Below are 23,622 nucleotides of genomic sequence, written 5' to 3'. Positions count from 1 at the left end.
AATATGATATCTCTCTCCATGTTTTTAGTTCTTCTTTCATTTCTCTCAGCAATGTTGTATTATTCTCAGTGTAGACCTCTTTCATTATGTTCATCCCCAAGTATTTTATATTTTGTGATGCTACTGTAAAAGGTTTTCAAAATTTTCATTTTCCACTTGTTTGTTGCTCCTATAAAATTTCTCTTTTTAGTGTTTGCTAAGCTGGTGGGAGGTAAAGCATGCAAAGGTTACCATGGGGAGACGGTCTCCCTGAGGGTAAATTCAAAAGAGGAGAGCAGAGATGAGAGCTAAAGAGAGATGGGGAAAGGGAGAGGGGGAGAGACAGAGAGCAAGAGTGAATGAGAGAGAGGAGATATCCTGGACTTCACTGAAGACAATAAATTTATTTGTTTTTGATGAAGCCATTTTGAGCTGGATTCCTGTCGCTTGCAATTGAAAGAGTCCTGACTAATCCAATGTCTGACTTGGCCCAAACTTGCAGACTAGTGTGTATGCCTATGAAGACTAGTTCCATGCCTATGAAGAAAAGAAAAAACATGGGTCACCACTTCTTATTCCATCTTCCCATGAGTGAGAGCTGTGAGACTGCTGGTTTCCTCACTAGATGACCTATTAAGTGAGCCTGTTGCTAAACTCTTTTCTCCCCCTCCCTCTCTTTCCCTCCCCTCCCTTACTATTAAGTTAGTAGAATAGAACTACAGTCTATAATGGCTTCACAGGAAAATGCCAGTGAATATTATTGGGTAGTGTTTGAATAATGTAACATTGGGATGTCCTAGCAAGGCTGACAGCACTAAGGAAGTACTTGTCTTCCAAAACTTGTTATTTCTTGGAACACCCCTCATAGGATTTACGTAAAGTATACTATGCATAAAAACTTATTTATTTGCAAGAATAACTCACCATCATTAGCAAAACGGGCCTCAAACAAACACTGATAACACGACAACAGCCATGAGCAAGACTGACTCATGTGAACCCTGAATTTCAACTCTATATATCAGCATTTCCTGCTCTTGGTCTGACTTGACATTGGTGGATTCCTTTGAACAAGTAAAGTCTCTATATTGATACACTTTAATTTTCACAGGAGAATTATGCTATTTTTTTCTTGTTTTCTTGCTTGATTTTTCTTGGAGTTGAGATTTGAAAAAGCATTTAAATTCCCTGAGAAGTAACAGGAAGGAATTTCTGAATGGATATGCTGGTCTCGAGGGAGGTGCAGATGTAAGCTAGAGGATTTGCGGAAGATAAATATGATGGGCAGCCATAGAACTCACAGTAGACTACCTATAGGAGCCGCCATGTGAGCTGGGCTGTGAAGGGTGCCCAGGATTTAGAGATTGGAGGTGGGGGTAGGAGTAGGAAGGAAGGCATTCCAGGTGGAAGGCACAGCTTTTGCAAAGAAAGACTGAGAGGTTGAAATTTGGGGATGCACCAGGAAGCTAGATTCACCTTGAGCAGAGAGTTTGTGAAGGACGTGGTTGACAGTAAGGTTAGAAGGGTAGAGAGGGACTAACTCCTCCTGGAGCAAAGTGGGGCTTGTATACCATTTGCATCTCCAGTGCTGTTTCCGTGTTATGATGAGGAAACTGAGGCACATGAATTAAGGGATTTTCTTACAGTCACACAGGTAATAAATGGTAGAAGTTGGGGAACATGAGCCCCCCCAGAGCTCAAAGTCTAATGTCTTTCCCATCACAGAAAAACTTTGGAAGTTTGTGGAGTGAAAGAGTCACTGGGGCTTTCTTAAATGTCTGTTGAGTTGAATTGATAGGTAGAAATTAGAGAGAAATCAGATTTTGGTTCAGGATGAGCAAACACTTTGAGGAAAAACAGGTTTCTATAACAAGTTGTTTTAACAACCAATTTTTGGGATCTCTCTCTCTCTCTCACTGATGTAAATTTGTAACTGATAATGGTTCCCTCTTCCTTTTGGCCACAAAGAAGCTTAATGTCAAATTTGTGGCTCTACAGAATGGCTGGTCTGCCTTCTGTAGAATGACTGGTCTGCCTTTCTGCATGTTAATCTTACCCCTTGCTTTATTTTTTTCCTGCCCTTTTGTCCCTTTGCTGTTTATTTTAACCCTTTGCATTGGACATATTCATTCAAGCTGCCTCAAATTTGCATGCAATTATCTAATTAATGGGGGCACAGGTTGAGAAATTCTAACAGATGTGCTGCCTTGTGAGGTCATGAGCTCACCAGCATCAGAGGTATGTAAGAAGAGACTGGAGGACCTTTTGGCTCTAAGATCCATTCAGTTCCAAGATACTTTGATTATAAGAGTTGGAAGTAGGTCATTGTTTGACAGCACACACAGCCATCCCTGCAACAAGCTGCACCCCAGCGCCCATAATAAAGTCCTCTTCCTCTCACAGGCCTGAGGTCCTCTGGCTACAAAGGCTAATGAGACTCTGGGGGTTGGGGATGCAGGCTGCCTGGTACTGGGGCAACAGTGCAGATGACATTAATAGCATGTGACTAGCCATGGATTGATTGAATAAGCAGATGTTAAGGTTTGGGCTGATAATGATTCATTACTATTTGGGAAAAACCTGATAGGGATGCTCTCACTCTAAGAATTAATTAGATTATGCTTCATCAGTTGTATTGAGCAGAGTGTAAATGGCCCTCTGGGTACAGAACTCTCCAGTTAGAGGAATTAGCATTCCTTCCACCCAGCAAGACATGGGAACAGGGAGCTTCCTTCTATTGAAGAGCAGGCAAGACGGGGAGGGAAGGAACAGGGAGACAGAGGCATGCAAACTTGATGTTTGCCTTCCCAGCATCCATCTCCCTTCCTCCTCTGCTTTATCATTTGGAGATGCTCCCCTTTGTCATTCTCAATCCAAGCAAGGGTGGGGCTCCTCTCCAGCTCAAGTTGGGAGGGAGAGCATGTAGCCAAAGCTGGGCCAATCAGTGTACTGCATTGCCTGGGCCACAGTGATAGGTTCAGGGATGTACATTTGTGACCCAGTCAGATTCCATGAGACTTTGATGAGACATTTCCTGGGAATCTAGGGAAAGCCATTCTCTTACTTTTCCCAAAGGATGTGAGGTAGGAGCTGCAGCAGCCATTTTGTGATTCCAGCCCCCAAGCCACTGGGTCACTTCCAGCATTTGAGTCTCCCCAGCTGATGCCACATGGAGCAGAGACTACTGTCCCCACTGAGACCTGTCCAAATTACAGATTTGCCAGCAAATATTGTTATTGTTTTAAGCCACTGAGTTTGGGGCTATTTGTTATACAGCCATTGATACCTAGAATAGTTCATCTCCCATATTTTGGACTCTAGGCTAATCTTTCCTTACTGCAAACCTGATCATCTTGCCTCTCTGCTTAAAAAGTCCTCAAAAGTCTGCAGGTTAAAGACCAAACTTCCCTGTGTGGTATTCAAGGCCTTTCAGGTTCTACCTCTGAGATCTCATCTCCCTGCCTTTCCTCTTGGATATTCTATCCTCTGTCACACAGAACTGCTTGCAGCTCCATAAACAGCTCATACTCTCAGGCCTCTGTGTCTTGTGTGTGCTGTTCCCTGTGCCTGGAATGCCTGTTGGGTCCCTATCAGAAGACTCCTCTGTGGAGAAGTCCTTCTCCTCTCGTTTTTCTTTCTCGAACTCCTGTTGGCCCAATGTTGGACCTCTTAGATTAATCACTGTATTCTCTCCTTCTCCTGTCTTTTTTTTTTTTTTTAATTAATTAATTAATTTATTTTTGGCTGCATTGGGTCTTCGTTGCTGCTCGCGGGTTTTCTCTAGTTGCGGTGAGCGGGGGCTACTCTTTGTTGCGGTGCGCAGGCTTCTCATTGTGGTGGCTTCTCTTGTTGCAGAGCACAGGCTCTAGGCACGCGGGCTTCTCATTGCAATGGCTTCTCATTGCGGAGCATGGGCTCTAGGCATGCAGACTTTAGTAGTTGTGGCAGGCAGGCTTCCGTAGTTGTGGCACATGGGCTCAGTAGTTGTGGCTTGTAGGCTCTAGAGTGCAGGCTCAGTAGTTGTGGCACACGGGCTTACTTGCTCCGCAGCATGTGGGATCTTCCCGGACCAGGGCTAGAACCTGTGTCCCCTGCATTGGCAGGCGGATTCTTAACCACTGCGCCACCAGGGAAGTCCCTCTCCTTCTCCTGTTTTTGTACATAGTCTCTGTTTTTCTACATGGAGAATTTCCTTGACTTTACCTTTCAACCCTTCCTATGGAAAATTCTATTTTGATAATCTCATTTTAAATTTCCAGCAGCCCTTTCTTATTCTGTTTTTCACTGTATCTTGTACTTGTTTCATGTTTTATGTTTCTTGCTTCGTGAATGAAGTAGCTTCTTGAATCTCTCTGCTCTTCTCTATGCTGAATTATCATAGCTTCCTTGTGGGTCTGTTTTTCTGTATTTCTTAGTTTCTTGCTTTCATGTTGGTAGCTTGCCTCAAATGTCTGGCAATTCTGAGTTGTCCATTCATGTTTAAGAAGGAGCAGCTCGGGAGCTCTGAGGACGTAGGGCTTGCAGGTTCCCCTGTGGTGGGTGAACAGGAAGCTATTACCCTGGAAGAGCCCGAGTGCCATAGGTGTAGGCTGCAGCACCCACATGAGCTGTCTTTGGTGGTCCCAGATAGTTCATTCCAGCCCCCGAGAGTGCGTTCTTCCTTGTCACTGGGTGATGCACACTTTGATGTAGGGCCCCACTGCACATGGAGTGGTATAGGAGGGGTAATGAGCCTTATAAAGACTTCGGATTCACCCCCTCTATTCATTCCCTGATCTACCTTCTCACCCTCCTTCTTACTTGGTAACTTTGAATCTTGAACCTCTCTGTGGTTGGACACGGCAGGACAGCCTCCTCATTGTCTGTAACCACATTCTCATGTGTTCCGGACTGCTGCTTCCTCCGTCTGACTCCATCCGTTTCCAGCCAGTTTCTGTATTCTAGAAGTACATGAAGTTCCTTTTGCATTGATGTCCCACCTCTGTTCTCTTTGTCATATTGGGTTTATGCCTTTTAAATTCTCTCACTGTCATTTTACAGGGATCTCATCAGGCAGGGGAGATGAGGGCTGGTCTACCATTAAGAACAGTAAGTTCAGACTATGTGCTTCTGCCTTCCTGCCCTGGGAAGGACTTTAGAGAACACTGACTCAGTTTGAAATGAGGAAACCAAAATTAGAATGGGTATAGCAGCTGGCCAAGGATGAATGGCCTAGTAGGGAAGTGGTAGAGTATATTAGTTTAGAGCATAGACTCTGAGACCAGTTGGCCTGGGTTTGAACCCTGGCTCCATCACTTACTAGCCATGGGACCTTGAGAAAGATATTTAACTTCACTGTGTCTCTGTTTTCTCATCTATAATATGGGGATAAAAATACTGACCTTATAGAGTTGTGAGAATTAAGTGAGTTACTATATATGAGGTGCTTAGAATAGGGCCCATCACGAAGAGTTGTCTATTAGTGGAGAAACTTAAACAGTGAGTTTCAGATCTTAGCCAACTCAGGCCCTGCACCAGTATGTCTTACGAGCTTCTATCACATGAAGTTTCTAAACAAATAGAAACACAGCCATTGCTAAATTAAGTGCAAAGTCATCATCCTGGTAGCTCAAACCCTCCACAGTGTCTTTCACCTAGCCTTTTCTCCTGTTACCTCAGACTCCTCCCCCTCTTGCCCTATCCAAGCCATGCCTTCTAGGCTGATCCCCTTGGTCCTGCTTCTTCATGGCTGATTGGAATAGCTTTTACATGCAGTCCCTAGGGCCCAACATTGATAACTGTATTATAGCTAATGGCACCATCAACTGCCTAGAGAATCCCTCTCTTGTCTCTTTTGCTGCTGCCTTTGCTGAACTTTAAATCTGTTTAACAAAATCGACTTTTGTCCTATTTGCCTCTTGACGCCCATCAAAATTTCCTGGAAGGTAAGGACTGTGGCATAGTCATCTTGGTTTCCTCCAGAAGGCTGGTGAATTACTTCACATCTGCTAATAAGCAGAATGGAACAACTCGAAGATGGGTAGACCTGATTGGGGTCTCAACTACACCAACTGTGCATCCTTGGGTAACTAAATTAACTTCTGTTGTCCACCACTACCTCATGTACATTTTAAGACTCAAATAAGATACCAAACCTTGTGCAAACCGAAGGAACTGTGAGAGGAGGATTTTGAGAACATGCTGATAATGAGACAAGCTGAGCAGTGGTGACAAGGATTCTCTGCAGGTAGGGGGGGTTAAGAGAGATGAAACCCCAAGGATCTATTGGAGAGGACTTGGCAGAGGCAGGTAGTGTTGGCCAAGGGGAACTGTCACCTATGGGAGGTAGTAGGCAGGTGACCAAGAGGACAGGAGTCTTGGATGTCTCCTGTGTTGAGCTGATTGTTGGTACCCTAGGAAAGGATGAGATGCCTGAGAGAATGTGGAGACAGATCAGAGTGCTGAGGACAGGATTTTAGTGAAGAGTAACAACTTTTGAAGTTTTAGGCTAGAATTGTAGCCCATGGAAAGAGGAGAGCACTCTGTGATATAACAGGAGACCAGGAGAGCACTGTCTAGGAGACTGTGAGGTGAGAATTTCAAGAATGAATGCTGATTACTGATTGGGTATTTGTTGATATTAAGAAATTATGTGACTTCTTTTTTAGATGTGATGATATTGTGTCTGGTTTTTTTTTTTTAAAGTCCTAATCCTTTAGAGATACATACTGAAGGATTTACAGATGAAATGATATGGTGTTTGGTATTTGCTTTAAGATTTTTTTTTGATGTGGACCATTTTTAAAGTCTTTATTGAATTTGTTACAATATTGCTTGTGTTTTTTTTAAAAATAAATTTATTTATTTATTTATTTATTTATTAGCTGTGTTGGGTCTTCGCTTCTGTGCGAGGGCTTTCTCTAGTTGCGGTGAGCGGGGGCCACTCTTCATTGCGGTGTGCGGGCCTCTCACTATCGCGGCCTCTCTTGTTGTGGAGCACAGGCTCCAGACGCGCAGGCTCAGTAGTTGTGGCTCACGGGCCCAGTTGCTCCGCGGCATGTGAGATCTTCCCAGACCAGGGCTCGAACCCGTGTCCCCTGCATTGGCAGGCAGATTCTCAACCACTGCGCCACCAGGGAAGGCCCCTGCTTGTGTTTTATGCTTTGGTTTTTTGGCCGTGAGGCATGTGGGATCTTAGCTCCCCGACCAAGGATCGAACCCGCACTCCCTGCATTGGAAGGCAAAGTCTTAACCACTGGACCACCAGAGAAGTCCCGGTATTTATTTTAAAATAAACTTGTGGGATATCTAAAAGGGACACACTTAAGATTCAAAGATACAAATAGGTTGCAAGTTAAGGATGGAAAATATATACCATGCAAACAATAACCAAAAGAGAGCTGGTGTGGCTATACTATTATCAGACAAAATAGACTTTAAGACAGAACTTGTTATCAGAGACAAAGAAGGACATTTTATAATGATAAAAAGCTCAACCCATCCGGAAGACATAACAATTATAAAAATATATACACGTAACAACAGAACTTTGAAAACATGAAGGAAAAAAAAAACCCCTGGCAGAATTGGAGTGAGAAATAGATAATTCAACAATAATAGTTGGGGGTCTTCAGTACTCCACTTTCAATAATGGATAATATGAGGCAGAAGATCAACAAAATTAAGTTTGAACAATACTCTACACCAACTTGGCCTAACAGATACCTATAGAAGACTCCATCCAACAAAAACAAGATACATGTTCTTTTCAAGTACACGTGGAACATCTTCCAGTTCAGACTATATCCTGGACCATGAAACAAGTCTTAGTAAACTTAATATAGAGAATAGAAAAACAATAAAGTCAGTGAAACTGCAAGTTGGTTCTTTGAAAAGATCAACAAAATTGATAAACCTTTGACTAGACTGACCAAGAAAGAAAGAGAGAAGAATTAGGTGACTAAAATCAGGAGTGGAAAAGAGAACATCAATACTGATCTTACAGAAATAAACTGGATTGTCAGGGAATACTATGAACAACTGTATGCCAACAAATTAGGTAATCTAGATGAAATGGACAAATTTCTAGAAAGACACAAACTACCAAAACTGACTCAAGAGAAATAGAAAATCTGAATAGACCTATAACAAGTAGAAATTGAATTGGTGATTAAATTTCTGACAAAGAAAATACCAGGACCAGATGGCGTCACTGGTGAATTCTACCAAATTTTTCAAGAGAAACTAATACCAATCACAAACTCCTCCAAAGAGCAGAAGAGAGGAAACACTTCTCAACACAGTCTATGATGCCAGATAACCTTATTACTTAGATACCAAAACCAGAAAAAGACAACACAAGAAAATAAAACTACAGATCAGTATCCTTTGTGAATATAGATGCAAACAAGATGCTAGTAAATCAAATCCAGCAGCATATAAAAAGGATTATACACCATGATCAAGTGGAATTTATCCCAGATTGCAAGATTGGTTGACATCTGAAAATCAATCAGTGTAATATATCAATACATAGAATAAAAGACAAAAACCATGTGATCATCTCTGTAGACACAGAAAAAGCACTTGACAAAATCCAGCACTTTTTCATACTAGGAATTTGAAACACAATTTCAGATTAGGAATAGAAGATGTAGTGGTTGACTGGTTCTCCCACCCCACAAATGTCCAGATTCCAGAATTTGTGAATGTCACCTTATTTGGAAAAAGTGTCTTTGCAGATGTAATTAAGTTGAGGATCTAGAGATGAGATGATTCTGGATTACCCAAGTGGACCCTAAATCCGATGATGAGTATCTTTCTAAGAGACAGAAAAGACACAGAGACACAGGGAAGAAGTCCATCTGACGTTGGAGGCAGAAATTGGAGTGATGCAGCCACAAGCCAAGGAATGCCTGCAGTCATCAAACGCTTGAAGAGGCAACAAAGGATTCTCCTCTAGAGCCTTTGGAAGAAGCATGGCCCTGTGACACTTTCATTTCAGACTTCTGGCCTCCAGAACTGTGAGAGAATACATTTTTTTCTTTTTTAAAAAAATTTTATTTATTTATTTATTTGGTTCCGCCGGGCCTTAGTTGCGGCAGGCAGCCTCCTTAGTTGCGGCATGCGAACTCTTAGTTGTGGCCTGCATGTGGCATCTATTTCCCTGACCAGGGATCAAACCTGGACCCCCTGCACTGGGAGTGTGGAGTCTTAACCACTGGACCACCAGGGAAGTCCCCCATTTCTTTTGTTTTAAGCCACCAAGTTTGTGGGAATTTGTTTTGGCAGCTATATTCAGAAGGGGACTCTCTCAACCTAATAAACCGCATTCATGAAAAACCCACTGCTAGCATCATACCTAATGGTGAAAGACTGAACACTTTCCCTCTAAGATCAGGAACAACATAAGGATGTCTGCTCTCATCACTTGTATTTTAGCCAGGACAGTTAGGCAAGAAAAAGAAATAAAAGGAAATGTAGCTTGTAAAGGAAGAAGTAAAATTATGTCTATTTGCAGATCACATGATTTTATATATAGAAAAATTTAAAGAATTAAAAAAAACTATTAGAACTAATAAACCAGTTTATCAAGATTACAGGATACGAGATCAAAATACAAAATACTAGCAATGAACAATCTGAAAATGAAATTAAGAAAACAATTCTATTTATAATAACATCAAAACAAACAAAATATTTATATGGTTACCATATTGTACAGTAGGGGTGATTGCAGAAAGTTCTTTAGGCAGCACTGCTGCTGTAGAATGGCAGCTCTAGAGAGCCAGGGCAGGCATTACAAACATGCTCTCCTGGACATCCACTTGCAATGACTGCAAGTAACATATTAGTGCTGTGGTTACTTCTTGTGATGAAGCTGTTGAAAATATCCATTTCTTTATTGCACCTTGTAGGATGCAGTACTTGACTGGTTCAGAATTTGCATGTAAGCAGGATAAAATGTGCATGGAAAAGAGATGAAGCAAATGTACTAAAACATCAAGTGTGATTATTTTGAGTAATGGGAATATGAGCCATCATTTTGCTTCTGGCTCTTTGTAGTGGACTGTGCAGCCAGAGTTCTTGTTTTTCCCCACTTTTCCCACCCCAAACCCTGAAACATATGACTCAGGTGACATTATTTGAATTCCTAGAAACAGCCATGCCTGAAACTATTGCACTCTGGATTTACTCATTCCATAAACTAGTTAAGTTGATTTGAGCTGGGTTTTTATTATTTACAGCCAAAAGAATACTTACTGGGATAGTGAAGCAGGCTCTGAGAGGCCAAGCTCTGTGCCCAGGGGTCACCCAGCGGGAGATTCCGCAGGGAATCCTGCTTTTGACCGTCATGCTACTCAGGGCCCTCCACTGGGCACAGTGGTTGCAGGTATCCTGGGCTAAAAAAAATAAAGAAAGAATTCTTATCTAATTGTGCTACTTTTCTGAATTTCTATGTTTTCCACAATGTGCATCTATTCCTCATCAAATTGGAAAAAAATTTTTTTAGAAAACTTGAGGAAATGTGATGTATATAATATAACATTTAAAAAAAAACAGGTGGGAGAAGTGAGTGGGATATATAGATGAAACAAGATTGGCCGAGAGTTGATAATGGTCAACGCTGGGGGATGGATTCATGGGAGTTCATTATAGTATTATCACCACTTAAAAATTTTCCATTAAAACAGTGAATGGTGATCAACAGTATTATCTGATGCAGAGGATCAGAAATGTGCCAGTTGACTTGACGATGTTCCAGAGGGGCTCTTTAGGAGAATGTTGTGGAGAAAAGTCAGAAAGCAAAAGGGGAGGAGTGATGGGGTTATGGGTGAGGAAAGTGGAGGCGGTAAGTATAGAGGTCTTTAAAAAAATATTTGGAGGTTAGACAACAGAAAGGATGGTTATTAAAAATAGTTTTAATTAAGTAGTCAATTTTCTATAGTCTCACGTGATTTTCAATATTTTTAAAAAATATTTTTTCACTTAAAAGTCATACTTACAAGTTGAAAACTAGAAAAATAAAAAGGAGTAGAAAAACACAAACAAACGATCACCCATTGTCCTACTGGGAAAGGACACGTGCCAGTCTTTTCATGCATTTCCTGCCAGTCGTTATCATTTACCTGTTGATCTCTCTGTATTCACATATCAGATTCTGCTTCACACACAACTTTGTATTCCACTTTTTACACTGAATACTAGTATTTCCTTTTGCTGCTAGTATACTAGTATAGTAGTATATATAGTATATAGTAGTATATATACTAGTATACTAGTATATCCTTTTACATGATAGCATCATGTAAATTAGTTACAGAGTATCTCATCATGCTGTGGTACTCTAATATACCAAGTCATTTTTCCATTTTGGGACAATTAAACTGAAGGAGTCAGCTCCCAGGGAAGGGGGCAGTAGAGGGTCAAGAACACCTGTCCATGGTTAGCCCTGGAAGGGAGGAGTGCCTGGCCTTACTCTAAGAGTTGTGTTGGAGGAGTGAATACCTGAAAAGAAATTTTGAGTTGAGAAGGATGCTGTTGAAGAAAATCACATCAAAGGGAATCTAAAGTAAGAGAGAAACTTCAGAAGAGCTGAGGTGGGGCATTTGATTGGGAGTTGACAAGAGTTGGGAATTTGGTTGGGACTTGAAAGGGTTTTCTGATCCTGGGATTACTTGAGGCCAACTTTTCCTTAATTAATCAGCCACTGAAATTTTTCCTGATTAAGGGTAGGATAGGGCACAGTGTTTGGGCTAGGAGACGGCTGCATTGTTTAGAGTTCTTAATTATACTTATAGAAGTGGATAGCTTTGTGCTTAAGAAGATGGGTTTGGGGCAATGGTCTGGATCCAAATCCTGGGTCTGCCATTTACTGGTTCTGAGGACTGTAGCAAATTACTTAACCTCTTTGCGCCTTGATTTTTTCAACTATAGAATAAACAATGATATTAATATTGATATCTTAATATTTATTAGGATTACATTTAAAAATCTATGTTAAGCATATACAACAGTGCATGGAACCTAATAAACATTAAAAAATATTAGCTATTATTATGACTGACTTGGTTACAGGTAACAGAAATTCAACACAACTAGATTAGGGAAAAGGGAGGGATTTAGTGACTCTTGTAACTGAAAAGTATAAGAAACCAAGCATTTCTAGATCCATTTTATTATCAGGAATATCTTGAGGCTTCGCTTTCTTCTGTGTTGGTTTACTTCTCAGGCAGGTTTTCCAAAAGATGGCCAACAGCTTCTCTGTGTTTACATCCTACTTTCTGAGCAATGCCAGCAGAAGTCAGAGCTCCTTTTTCTTGAAGCTTCAGCAAAGACTTTGGAGTTGGGTCTTACTGACCTGGCTGGTATTCCCAGCCCATGAATTATCTGATTACTTTGGCCAGGGGAATTCAGTGCTGTTGGCTAGGCCCAAGTCCCACTTAACCTTTAGAGCTGAACCACATGGTCTGAGGGTGGGGGAGGAGGGATAGTCCCATAAGAAAATGAGTTGTTTTTTTAAAAAAATTAATTAATTAACTTTTTTGGCTGCGTTGGGTCTTCGTTGCTGCGTGCGGGCTTTCTCTAGTTGCGGCGAGCAGGGGCTACTCTTCATTGCGCTGCACGGGCTCCTCATTGTGGTGGCTTCTCTTGTTGTGGAGCACGGGCTCTAGGCGCACAGGCTTAGTTGCTCCGCGGCATGTGGGATCTTCCTGGACCAGATATCGGACCCACGTCCCCTGCAATGGCAGGCGGATTCTCAACCACTGCGCCACTAGGGAAGTCCCAGGTATTTTTATCAGAAGAAGAATAAAGGATATTGAGCAAGTAGAAAGTCATTTCTACTACACCTGAAGAAGCGGCAAAATGGAGAAGGGCTGTGGAGGAAAGGAGGCAAGCAGAAGGAGAATCTGTGCCAGGTGGTGAGGCTACTAGGAGAGTGAGAGAGTGTCACATAGGCTGGTAGAATATTTCCCAAAGTGTGTTCCACTGAGTTCCAATTCAATCAAATGTTAATAGGCGTTCTTGTGACAAAGGTTCTGTGGAGGAGGAAGTTTGGGAAATGCCAGGTATCTTTACTACGAAATTCTAGTTTTTAACACATCTCTGTATCTGGTGAATCTGCAGGATGGAGGTATAGGATTTGTGATTCCCAAACATATGGGACCATGGAACCTCTAGTCAGTGAAGCATTTTGTAGGATTAGTATCTGTGGAACACAATTTGGGAAACATGGTAGATGGTGATGAGGTTGGGGAATGCCAGGAACAAGAGACTTTCCTGAAAGTTTGTAAGGGGACAGCGGTCTGCAGGTGGCTGTGGGCACTGAGGGGTAGACCTCTCCTTCTCAAGCATGGAGTCAGAGGATTCTCTCTTAGTCCAAAGGAGAAACCAAGATCAGATCCTTTTTCCTCTAACCAAGTTGGCCCTCACCCAGAGAACATACCCTCCCCAGATGTCAGTAAAGCAAACACAGAGGACTGCTGCAGATTCTAGCCCCTTTAGATGTAGCCGAGGAAGATGGGGAGGAGCCCCATCCCCGGGGAGAGCAAAGAATTACTAGGCCTACTCCTCCAGGCAGGGTGTGGCACACAATGATGGTGGGGCCTGATCTTGGAAGGTCTCTGCAGAGAAAGTTCTGTGTCCACCATGTGTGCTCAGGGGCAGGAGGGAAGTTCCATCACTGGGTGTAATAGCAGGATCTCAGACAGCACTGTGTGCCCTGGAGAGGCGTCGCTTTTATGGGGCTGCCTGGGAGTAGCCATGCTCTTATGGAGATAACCAAGTCTTCACAAGCTTGAGTACCTAGGAGTCAACCCCCTAGAATCCTTTTGAATTATGTCACTGCAATCCTAATGTGCTCTTATAATCCCATGGTAGCTTTTGCATGGGAATTAATCCCATTGTACTCTAACAGAGTTGTGTGTTCTTCTGTATGACTTGAGACTAGAGGCTTCACCCTATACAGGGGATAGGCTGGTGACCAAAAGGGAAACATCTCATTGAAGGTGGCATTTGTCTGGAGGGCCAGTCCCCACAGAAAGGGACCCTACCACTACACTACCCTGAAGTGCAGTGCTGTTGTGAAGGTCAATAGCTACTGTTAATCAGTACGGTTTTAGGGACATCTATGTGCTAGGCACCAAGTTTTCAGTGTGCTTTTGTCGTTTCTGTTGATTCATGACGATTTATTTACAATTGACGAAATGGAGGTTCAGAGGTTAGAAAACTTTCCCAAGGTCACACAGATGGTAAGAGCTAGGGTTCAAATGCAGGTCTGTCTGATGCCAGAGACTATGCGCTTACATTAGGCAGGTAACAGAAGTGCTCAGAAAGCATGAAATGATGATACTCTTATGATTTACACAACAGGCTGGATTGGGCTTGATACTCATCCTGGGGAGGAGCCGTCACTGCTGCTCTTCTAAAAGAGGCGGTGTGTGTCCTGGGGCGTGGGTCCTGGGAGCCTCTTCATATCCTCTCTGTAGATGCCCTCTGGGAACCAGGGGCCATGGGTTTGAAGCTGCTTCTGCCAGTTCAGCTGTTCCTCGCAAGTGGGCATCAGCTGTAAAATGGCAGAATGTCCTGTCGTTGGCTCTGAGCAGCAAATGAGATAATTGTGTCTTGCAAAGCTGGCCACCCTATCATCTCGTTTCCATGTTTGATGGGGTTCCTAAAAATTGATACCATTTGTTGAATACTCCCTTGTGCTCCTTTTCAAGGAGTTTTGCTCTAAACGGAAGGAGAGAAATGAGGTAGTACCTGGAGGGAAAAGTGAGGTTAAGAGAGGCTGTTTTGTTTTGTTTTTTTTTAATAAATAAACCAATGAATGAATGAATAAACAAATAAATAATAAGAGCATGTTTGTATGCTGAAAAGAATGATCAGTAGTGAGGAGGCATATGATGGATGGGAGAGAGGGGAAAGATGGCTAAAGCTATGTCCTCAAGTAGGTGAGAGGGGAGTAGATTTAAAGCACAGATTGAAGGAATGGCTGTAATCAGACATTTGGCTGAAATCTGGATATCCCATACTTACAGAACCCTCCAGGCCCTACCCCATAGGAGGGAGACTGTGGGTCTTGCGGAAGAGCCTTGGACTTAGCCAGGGGGACTGGATCTCCAATGGCCCTGGGCTTCCTCCGGAGGGGCCTGGAACAGGCTCGATAACTTCTATGAGCTTTGGTTTTGGTCTTCTTGTAAAATGAAGATGATTTTACCTATTCCACAGAGTTGCAGCAAGTATTAAACAAGATAATGTAAGCAGAACAGTTGGCATGGAAAATAAAAGTGATTTCAATTCCATCATCGAGAGACAACCATGTTTACCATTTTGATATATTTTTGCACCAGTCTTTTTCCAACTTAATATAAATACATACTTAAAAACACTATCGTTCTCTACATACTGTTCTGTAACATGCTTTTAGCACTTAAATATATTGAGGACAATTTTCCATGTCGTTAAATATTTTTCTATAACATCATTTTTTAAATGTATGCAGATCATTACAGTAGGTGGACTTACCATACTCCCTTTTAACCAATTCCTGTTGTAGACATCATAGAAGTTGTTCCTTACTATTTTCTATTATAAATAGCACTGTTACAAACTTCCTTTTGGCTGTATTTTCTCATACATCCATGGTTATTTCCCTACGGAAGTTTTTGGGAAATGGAATTTCAGCTGAACTGTGGGCAAGCTCTTTTACCTTGCTACAGATAGAGGAAGAAGAGGATTTGGGGGATAGCACAGACGGTAGAGTGAAGTGTGGTACCCAAAGGGTGTTGATGAATGGGTTGCTGTCGTTCTGGAAGCAGGGCTCTGGGGGTCTGAGATAAATCTCTAGATGTGGCCTTTCTCCTTTAACAATTTAATTGCTGCTCTGGTTTAAGACATGAAGACAAACTTACCAAATATGAGGGAGCTGTGAAGCTGACAAGGATATGTTGAATAATGGAATCAAGATGCAAGGGAGACCCTTAGTGGCAGGAAGAATGGGCTGAAGCAAACAGGAGAGACTGAATAGGGAAAACTGTACTGTCTTAACAATGCTAAATCTAGACTATACATGTTGGGGCTAGAGGAGAGCTGGATGAATGTCAGGTCATGCCAAAAAGACACAGGGGTGGATGTGATGTGGTTGCCCCCCAAACTCATGCAAAACAACCCAATAAACCTCAGGTGGTATCAGTTTGAGTACAGTGTCTAGACCACGTATCAGTGGAATGTTGGTAAGATGGAGCTCAGCCAAAAAAAAAGTGGTCAGGCTGGCGAATGATTTAGACCATGGCTGTGCAACAGAAATATAATGCAAGCCATGTCTATCTGTCTATCTATCTATATATCTATCTATCTGTCTAAAATTAAAAATTTTCTAGTAGCCAGTATTATATTTTAGATAACCCAATCTATCCAAAACATTATCATTTCAGCATGTAATCAATATAAACAAATTATTACTGAGATATTATTCTTTTTTTCCCCTTAAGTGCTAAGTCTTTGAAATCCAATGTGTATCTTACACTTCCAGCACATCTCAGTTCAGACTCTAAATTTTCAATGGTCAAAGTGAAACCGAAACAGAAGTGTGTATTTAGTGGGAAAGTATTTCATACTGCTTTTGTTTTTAAATTTAAAATTTAAATAATTAAAATTAAGTGTAATAAAAATTGAGATCCTCAGTTGCACTAGCAACACTTCAAGTGCTCAGTAGCCCCATGTGGCCAGTGGCTGTCAATATTGGACAGTGCAGGTCTATGCCCTGTGGATGCTACTCAAAGTGCGGTCCATGGATCAACAGCATCTGCATCCCCTGGGAGGTGGGTAGAGATGCGGATGTTCAGGCCCCACCCAGAACTCCTGAGTCAAAATTTGCACTTCAGCAAATTCTCTAGATGCTTCCTGTGCTCACTACCATTTGAGAAGTAGTGATCTAGATGTCAGGTGATGATTTGGGGAATTTCTGAAGAAACTGAGTGTGTTTTGCATGGGAAAAGGAAGCCTCAGGAGACTGTGATAACAATCTTCAAATATTTAAAGGCCTGTATGTGGGAGGTGGGAAAGATGTGGTCTCAGGTGGAAAAACTAAGACCACAGGTGGAGGTAGGGCTGGGGTGGGAGAAAGGGAACTGAACTTTTTAGAGCTTCCGTAGTTAGTCTCACTTAATCCTTGTTACAAAATAACTGGACTTGGAGTTAAGTCAGACAATCTGAGTTTGAATCTCACCACTGCTAATCACTGTGCATCTTGAAGGAAGAATTACTTAGCCACTCTGAGCCTCAGTTTACTGTCTGTAAAATGGGGAAAATAATAATCCACCTGCCAGGGCTAATGTAAAGACTTTGTAGGCAAGGACCATATTCACTGTATTTACCACACCCTTTCTGAGCTCGGCACAGACCTGGCATAGATTCAGCCCGCAATAACGATTTCTTTGTAAACCAGGCAAAGCTCTGATGTGTGAAGGATGGCTATTACTGCTATTAGCAGCAGGCTTGTGGTTTGGGTGACAGGTTGCGTTTTTCAGTAGACACAAATGAACCCTGCCCCTGCGCGCCTTCATCCCACTGAAAGCCCATTTTTTATTTACAGCCCCAATTGATCTGGATCGATCTATCCTCAAACCTTTTCATCAGGAGGGTGAACCTAGAAAAGCAGGGAGGGGAGATCGGGGCTCCTCTACCTTCCCTTGCTCAGCAGGTGGTGCTGGGTCTCTGGCCACTTTCCCACAGTTGGGGTAAAATATCTCCAAAGCATGGTACTGGGTCATTCCAAAAGGGGGAGGAACCTGGCCCATCAGAGCATTTCTCTGCTAAAGATCTCATTGCAGACTCGCCAAGCCACATCTGTGCTCTGTCAAGTAAACAAAGAATATCTACAGCTCTCAGGCAGGCACTAACATTAGCCAAGTGAGGGCTCTTTGGGGACCAGGGAAAGGAGGCTCACATTTGAAAATGAATTACTGTACTTGGATTTATTGCACTGCTTTTCCGATGGAGAGCGGGAAATATTTTTCTCTGGGAGATTAGAATTTACTAGTGGATTCAAGTGTAACTTTGGAGAGTGGCGGAGGTATTAGATGTGGCAGTATCACAGTATTATTTTATTGGCAATTAGATTTCAAACTGGCATGTGTGTATGAAAATAAGTCTCAATTATGGGCCTGTGAATTTTCTCCACCATCTGTCAGCAGTTTGCTCCTTATGCCACAACATGTGTACCTTTGGAGGGAAAATGATTTAATAGCCCAAGTCAAGAGGTACAGCTCACCAAATTATACTGGAGTTTATAGCCAAGGACTGCATTTGTGATTTATGATGCAGAGAAAGCAAATAGAAACTTCCGTGCATGTGTGCATGCACGCACGCACGCGCGCGCGCACACACACACACACACACTTCAGGGTCTCACAGACGTCAGAGATGGAGGATACCTTCAAAAGGAGTGAGCGTAACTTCCTCACTTTACAATTGGGAAAAATCAAGTCCCAGAGAGGGCCAGGGACTTGTCCCAATGACACTGTGACAGGGGGCAGAGCTGGAACTATAACCAATAGGAAACTTAGGGTTGGGGCAGTGGTGTGTTAGTAAACGTGTAACAACCTCTGGGAAAATCAAAGCCCTGACGTGTAGTGCTTGTCTATTCCTATGATGTAAATACTTTCATGGTGGTGATTTCACACCAATGCGATGCCACTGAATATGGAGTTTGGAAGGGATATACAATTGTCTCTCACAAGCCAATTTCTGTGGTTCCGGTGTACCATTGTTAAGGGGAATGAAATTGCTTAGGGAAATTTGTGGTTTGCCTGTCCAGCATCTGTTTCCCCTTCTAGTAAGAGTGCCCTAATTTTTCCTGAGGGCATCCACCCCTACCATGTTCTTGACCTACATAATTTGGGTAGGGTGATCCCATCCAGGTCCAGGAGTGGCATGTGACCCAGGCCTGGGCCAATAAATGTATTTTAATCTCCCTGGACAATGATTGGTTCAGGGATGGGCTTGTGGCCCAATTTGGCTCTGGGAGTCAGGCCCAGGACCTTTGTTTGAATTGGTGGTCTTAGAGCTATGAAGGAGTGCCCTAGATCTAGTGGTGGCCAGTTTGCCACCACGAGAGAAGAGGCTGTCTGAGAATGAAGATAAACGCAGAGGAAAACAGAGCTGAGAGACAGAGAGAATAGAAAGAATGGGCCCTGGGTATATTATTTGCTTCTGGATCTATCCCAGCTTCAAGTGTAATTTCTGGACTTTCTGAGAATCAGTGAACATGTTTCTTTATCAAGCATGTCGCTTCTGGTGGAAAGAGTCCTAACTAATGAGTTTGTCCCTGAGAGTTATACTAGGAAATCTCTAGAGCCTTTGGGACTTGATGCTTATTGGTAGAGTTTGAACTCCATGAGGCCACGAACATTGTCTCTCTTGGGCATCATTGCTTTCACAGAACCCAGCACGTGCCCGACATATGGGAAATGCTCAATAAATATTAGTGGAACATCTTGTATCAGTCAGGTTTTGCTGTATTATGATGCAGTAACAAACAGCCCCCAAACTCAATGGCTTATAACAACAAAGTTTTATTTCTCACTCAAAATCTTTTGTCATTTATGTTGGTTGCAGCTCTGCTCCATGTATCTTCATCTTAGGATCCAGACTGATGGAAGAGCTCCCATCTGGGACATGAGAATCTCATGGCAGAGGGAAAAAGAGCAAAGGCGGAACCTTGTGATGGCTCTTAGAGTTCCTGCTTAGATAAGGTACTTGGCACTTCTTCTCATGTTCCATTAGTCAATGCAAGTCACTTGGCAGGGAGGTGTCCTCTATAGCAAGACACTGCATGCCACAGATATCAGGAGAGATTTATAATCAGTCCCCTTATGGGTTGGGGAGTGAGTAACGGGGAATAATAATACAGGTAACCACACACTTAAAGGGAGAATGTGGGAATGCAATTAGACCTTATCTTGTGAAACTGAACATTTGAATATACACTGACCCAGCAATGCCCAGAGAGCTTCTTGCATGTGGGCACCATGAGATGCATGCGGGAATGTTTCTAGGAGCATGTTTGGTACAGCACAAAACCCCCAACAACTCAAACATCTTAAATGTCTGTAGACTGGTGAAAGGATATCTAAATTAGAAGACATTTACACAAAGGAATATAAGGCAGCAATGAAAATGAACAAACTTCTGCTATTTGGAACAACATGAATACATCTTAGAAACATATTAAGTGAAGTAAGCAAGTCTACAGAAGACTACACAGAGTTTGATTCCAATTTTTTAAATCATTCTCATGTGAAAAAAATTATGCAAAACATAAATGAATGATAAACTCAAAAATCAAGATTTGGCTGCTTTGGGTGGGGGAGAGTATGGGGATGGGATAGGTGGATACACCTTACTGGTGATGGTCTAGCTTCTAAGTTGGGTGGTGAGGTGGGGGGGTCATTTTCATACTATACATTTTAACACATTTGTTAGATGCTTTCGTCTCTATCAAATATTATGTTCAAAATGGAATTAGAGTGCAAAAATAACAACTAGGAAAATAAATAATTATAAAAAAAGTTAAGAGTGATTATGGAAAAGAGCTGTCTTAAAAAGTGGGCTTTCTAGAAGCAAATTTGGCCAATACACTTTGGGGCAGAGTTCAGGGGCCTGGAACAGAAGGTGGGGCATTGAGGTTCTGGCCTCTCAGCACAGACCCTGTGCAGGGGGCAGTTCACACCGTCAGGCCTCCCCACGCCTGGGGGAGGATCAGCGTCCTCACTGGCCCCAACATCATGCTCATTAGGCCACTTCGGGGACTGAGATGCCCGGAGGCACCCTGTATATGGGCCTGGACATTCCAGGTCTAAAAAGGAAGGTCCACCACCGTGGATGAGCACACCTGGCCACTGGGTTTGTCCAACAGGTGTCTTGATTTAACTGCCCCTGAGTTTGGTCCTCTCTGGGTGTATAGAGAAGGCTCCATTCTGGCCCTGTGAAGTTGAAGACGTCCCACCCAGATGGCTGGTAAAGTTGGCCGCTGCTCTTGGTCACCCCTATGCAACGCTGATCACCCCAGTGAGGCTGCATTCTGCTGGAAGAGTCTCTGATCTGCTTTCCAAACTCAGGGCAGGAGAAGGAAGCTTCAGATTGCATATTATGGATCCCTAGTAAAATAACCCAAGAGCACCTGCCCCCAGATGTTTCACCACCTTCCTGGGCACAGCAAGTTATATTACTGAGGGAGGGCTGCCTGCTGTGGTGACTCCGGGGGCCCAAGTGGTGTCTGAGTCTACTCCCTCAGAGAGAGCGAGAGAGAAGGGCGCTGTGGGGAGCCTGGAACCAGAGCGTAGGTGAGACCTTCCGAACCTCCGAGTGAGGGGAAGCCTACCCACACCAGCGCTCGCTGAGCTTCCTTGCCCACCTGTGGAGCACGTGCCACATCTGCCGTCTGCCTTCTGCTGGGGGGCGTGCTTGGAGATCTCTACACATTCAGGCTCATTCAGCTCATTCATTTTAGTTTGGTTGCTTCTGGTTACAAGTAATAGAAACCCATAAAAAATGGAATTTTTGTCCATTTGCATTTATATAGGAGTAGGTATAGCTTTAGGTGAAACTTGGTCCAGGAGTCAATAAAATATCACAGAGCCCTCCCCTCTCTCATCTCTTCTTGGCTCAGCTTCCCAGTGTTGGCTTTATTTCGGAGAGACTTCTCACCACTCCCAGTACCCAGGGTTCTTCCAGAGCTTCTGAGGATCCATTAAAGTCCAGCAGGAAAGAAGGAACTTCTCAGTCCCTGTTCCTATTAGAAGCCCTGAGGTTCATCCTGTTGGGGCTGGCTTGGTCACATGCCCCTTCCAAGTCAATCACAGTGGCTGGGGAATGGGATGCATTGATTGGTGTAGCCAGGTCACAAGATCTCCTCAGGGCTGGGGATAGAGTCAGCATCCCCAGAACCTGTGGATTTTCAATAGAAACCCAGGACTGTGAGGAAGAAGGAAGGGGGATTGGATGCTCAGAGGGTGATCCACAAACAATCACTTCCTGTCTGTTGATGCTTATGTTAGTCATTTTGGAAGAGCACTTTACACCTTAAAGATGTTTATATGCCATACAGGTGGTAAAGGTATTTTTCCCTATGGTTGTTTGCCTTTTAAATTTATGTTTTTAAAAAACTTTCCTTTTTAACTATGGTCATTTTCAAGCATACACAAAAGCAGAGTGAAAAGAATAATGAACACCTCCCTGTACACATCATCCAGCTGCAGCCATTGTCTTATGTTGATTTTTGTCTTTCAGAAGTTTCAGATTTGTACATAGTTCAATCTTGTTCTTTTCTACTGTGGCTCCTCCCAATATTTGTAGTTGTGTTTAGAGAGAAGTTAGATAAATATTCAGTTATATTTCTTCCTAGGTTTGCTTTTTTGAATATATGCTGTGAAGTGAGACTCTTAACAGGATTTTCCCCCAGGTATCCAGTTTCCCCAGGTCTGTTTATTGAATCATCCATCCTGTCCTCACTGGTTTGTGAAGCATCCTTGATTTGATATTAAGTTCTCGCATGTACCAATATCTGTTTCCGGCTACATATACTGTTTTATTGATCTGTGTGTTCTTGCACTAATACCGACGTTTTAAATTTTATAGATGTATAAATAAGTTTTCATATCCAGTATGCCTAGTTCCATCACTGTTTCTTTTTTCAATATTTTCTTGCCCAACTTTATTCATTCTTCCATATGAAACTTAGACTCATTTTTCGAAGTTCAAAAAAAATTCCCTTAGGATTTTGATTAGAGTTGGTTAAAGTTCTGTGTAAAGTTGGAAAAATGAACATTTTCTTCATAGTCAGTCTTCAAACGTAGAAATACGGCATATCTTCCCATTTATTCAGGTCTTGTAAGTCCTTCTGTAAAAATGTATAGTGTTATCTCCTGCGAGGGCCATTCCTGGGTTGTTTATGTATTTTGCTTTGTTTATGGATGAGAAATTTAAAACTTCTCATTTTATTTTCTTTATCCATTCTCTATGACTTTTTATTTTCATCAAGTTTGAGTCACTCTGAGAGGTTTAGACCATGCTTGCTAGGAACCCACCACCCAATCTGCCAGAGATTATATTTGCTCTAAAAGTGAAGTTGCTTGAGCACTTATGTACAGAGGAAAGAGCATGAAATTTGACACCAAGACAAGCCTGAGCTCAAGTTCCTGCTCTGCCCTTTATGCAGCTGTGTGTCCTTGGGCAAATTTTCATTTTGCTTCTCCGAGTGTCATTTTCCTTATGTGCAAGTGGATGTGGGTTGTTTTCTTCATTTTTCATCTATTTCCTTTTATTGTATTTGCTTCCAAACTTCTCTTTCTTCTCTAGGGGAAGCTAAGCTTTCTGGGAACAGAGGCTATTCCTCCTCCAGGGCTGCATGTGGGGAACATAATCAGGTAACAGTGGATGTTCAATACCACCAGGCAGTACTGATTGAAGAGTCTAGCCCATGGACACCATTTTGGTTCATTCAAAATAGAAGATACTTTGAAATAACCTGGAGCCCTCACCTGGATTACGGTTCTTTAATAAAGCTTTGAAATATGGACAATAGTTAATGAGAGTAAAATAGTCAAGGTTTATTGAGTTCTTAGCGTGTGCCAGGCACCAGGTGGTCACAGTCCAGGTGTG

At 42.5% G+C, this 23,622-nt stretch overlaps 1 protein-coding gene across 4 annotated transcripts in view; it reads left to right on the top strand.

Annotated features, from left to right (window-relative positions):
- The window catches only part of RPS24 (ribosomal protein S24), a 443,924-nt gene that overhangs the window by 59,970 nt on the left and 360,332 nt on the right, over nt 1-23,622 (top strand). Inside the window, exon 5 of one of the 4 annotated variants that reach the window (XM_061180048.1) lies at nt 19,579-19,715. The exons of the other annotated variants lie outside the window; for them this stretch is intronic. Coding sequence (XP_061036031.1) covers nt 19,579-19,710 — 132 coding nt within the window. The 3' untranslated portion in view covers nt 19,711-19,715. Of the gene's footprint in view, nt 1-19,578; nt 19,716-23,622 lie in introns of those variants that run through there. 4 annotated transcript variants of the gene reach the window in all.

This window comes from Eubalaena glacialis, chromosome 1 (genome assembly GCF_028564815.1).
Source record: "Eubalaena glacialis isolate mEubGla1 chromosome 1, mEubGla1.1.hap2.+ XY, whole genome shotgun sequence".
NCBI classification, from domain to species: domain Eukaryota; kingdom Metazoa; phylum Chordata; class Mammalia; order Artiodactyla; family Balaenidae; genus Eubalaena; species Eubalaena glacialis.
Note: the sequence above shows the minus strand (reverse complement) of the source record. Positions and strands in the feature narration are given on the sequence as shown.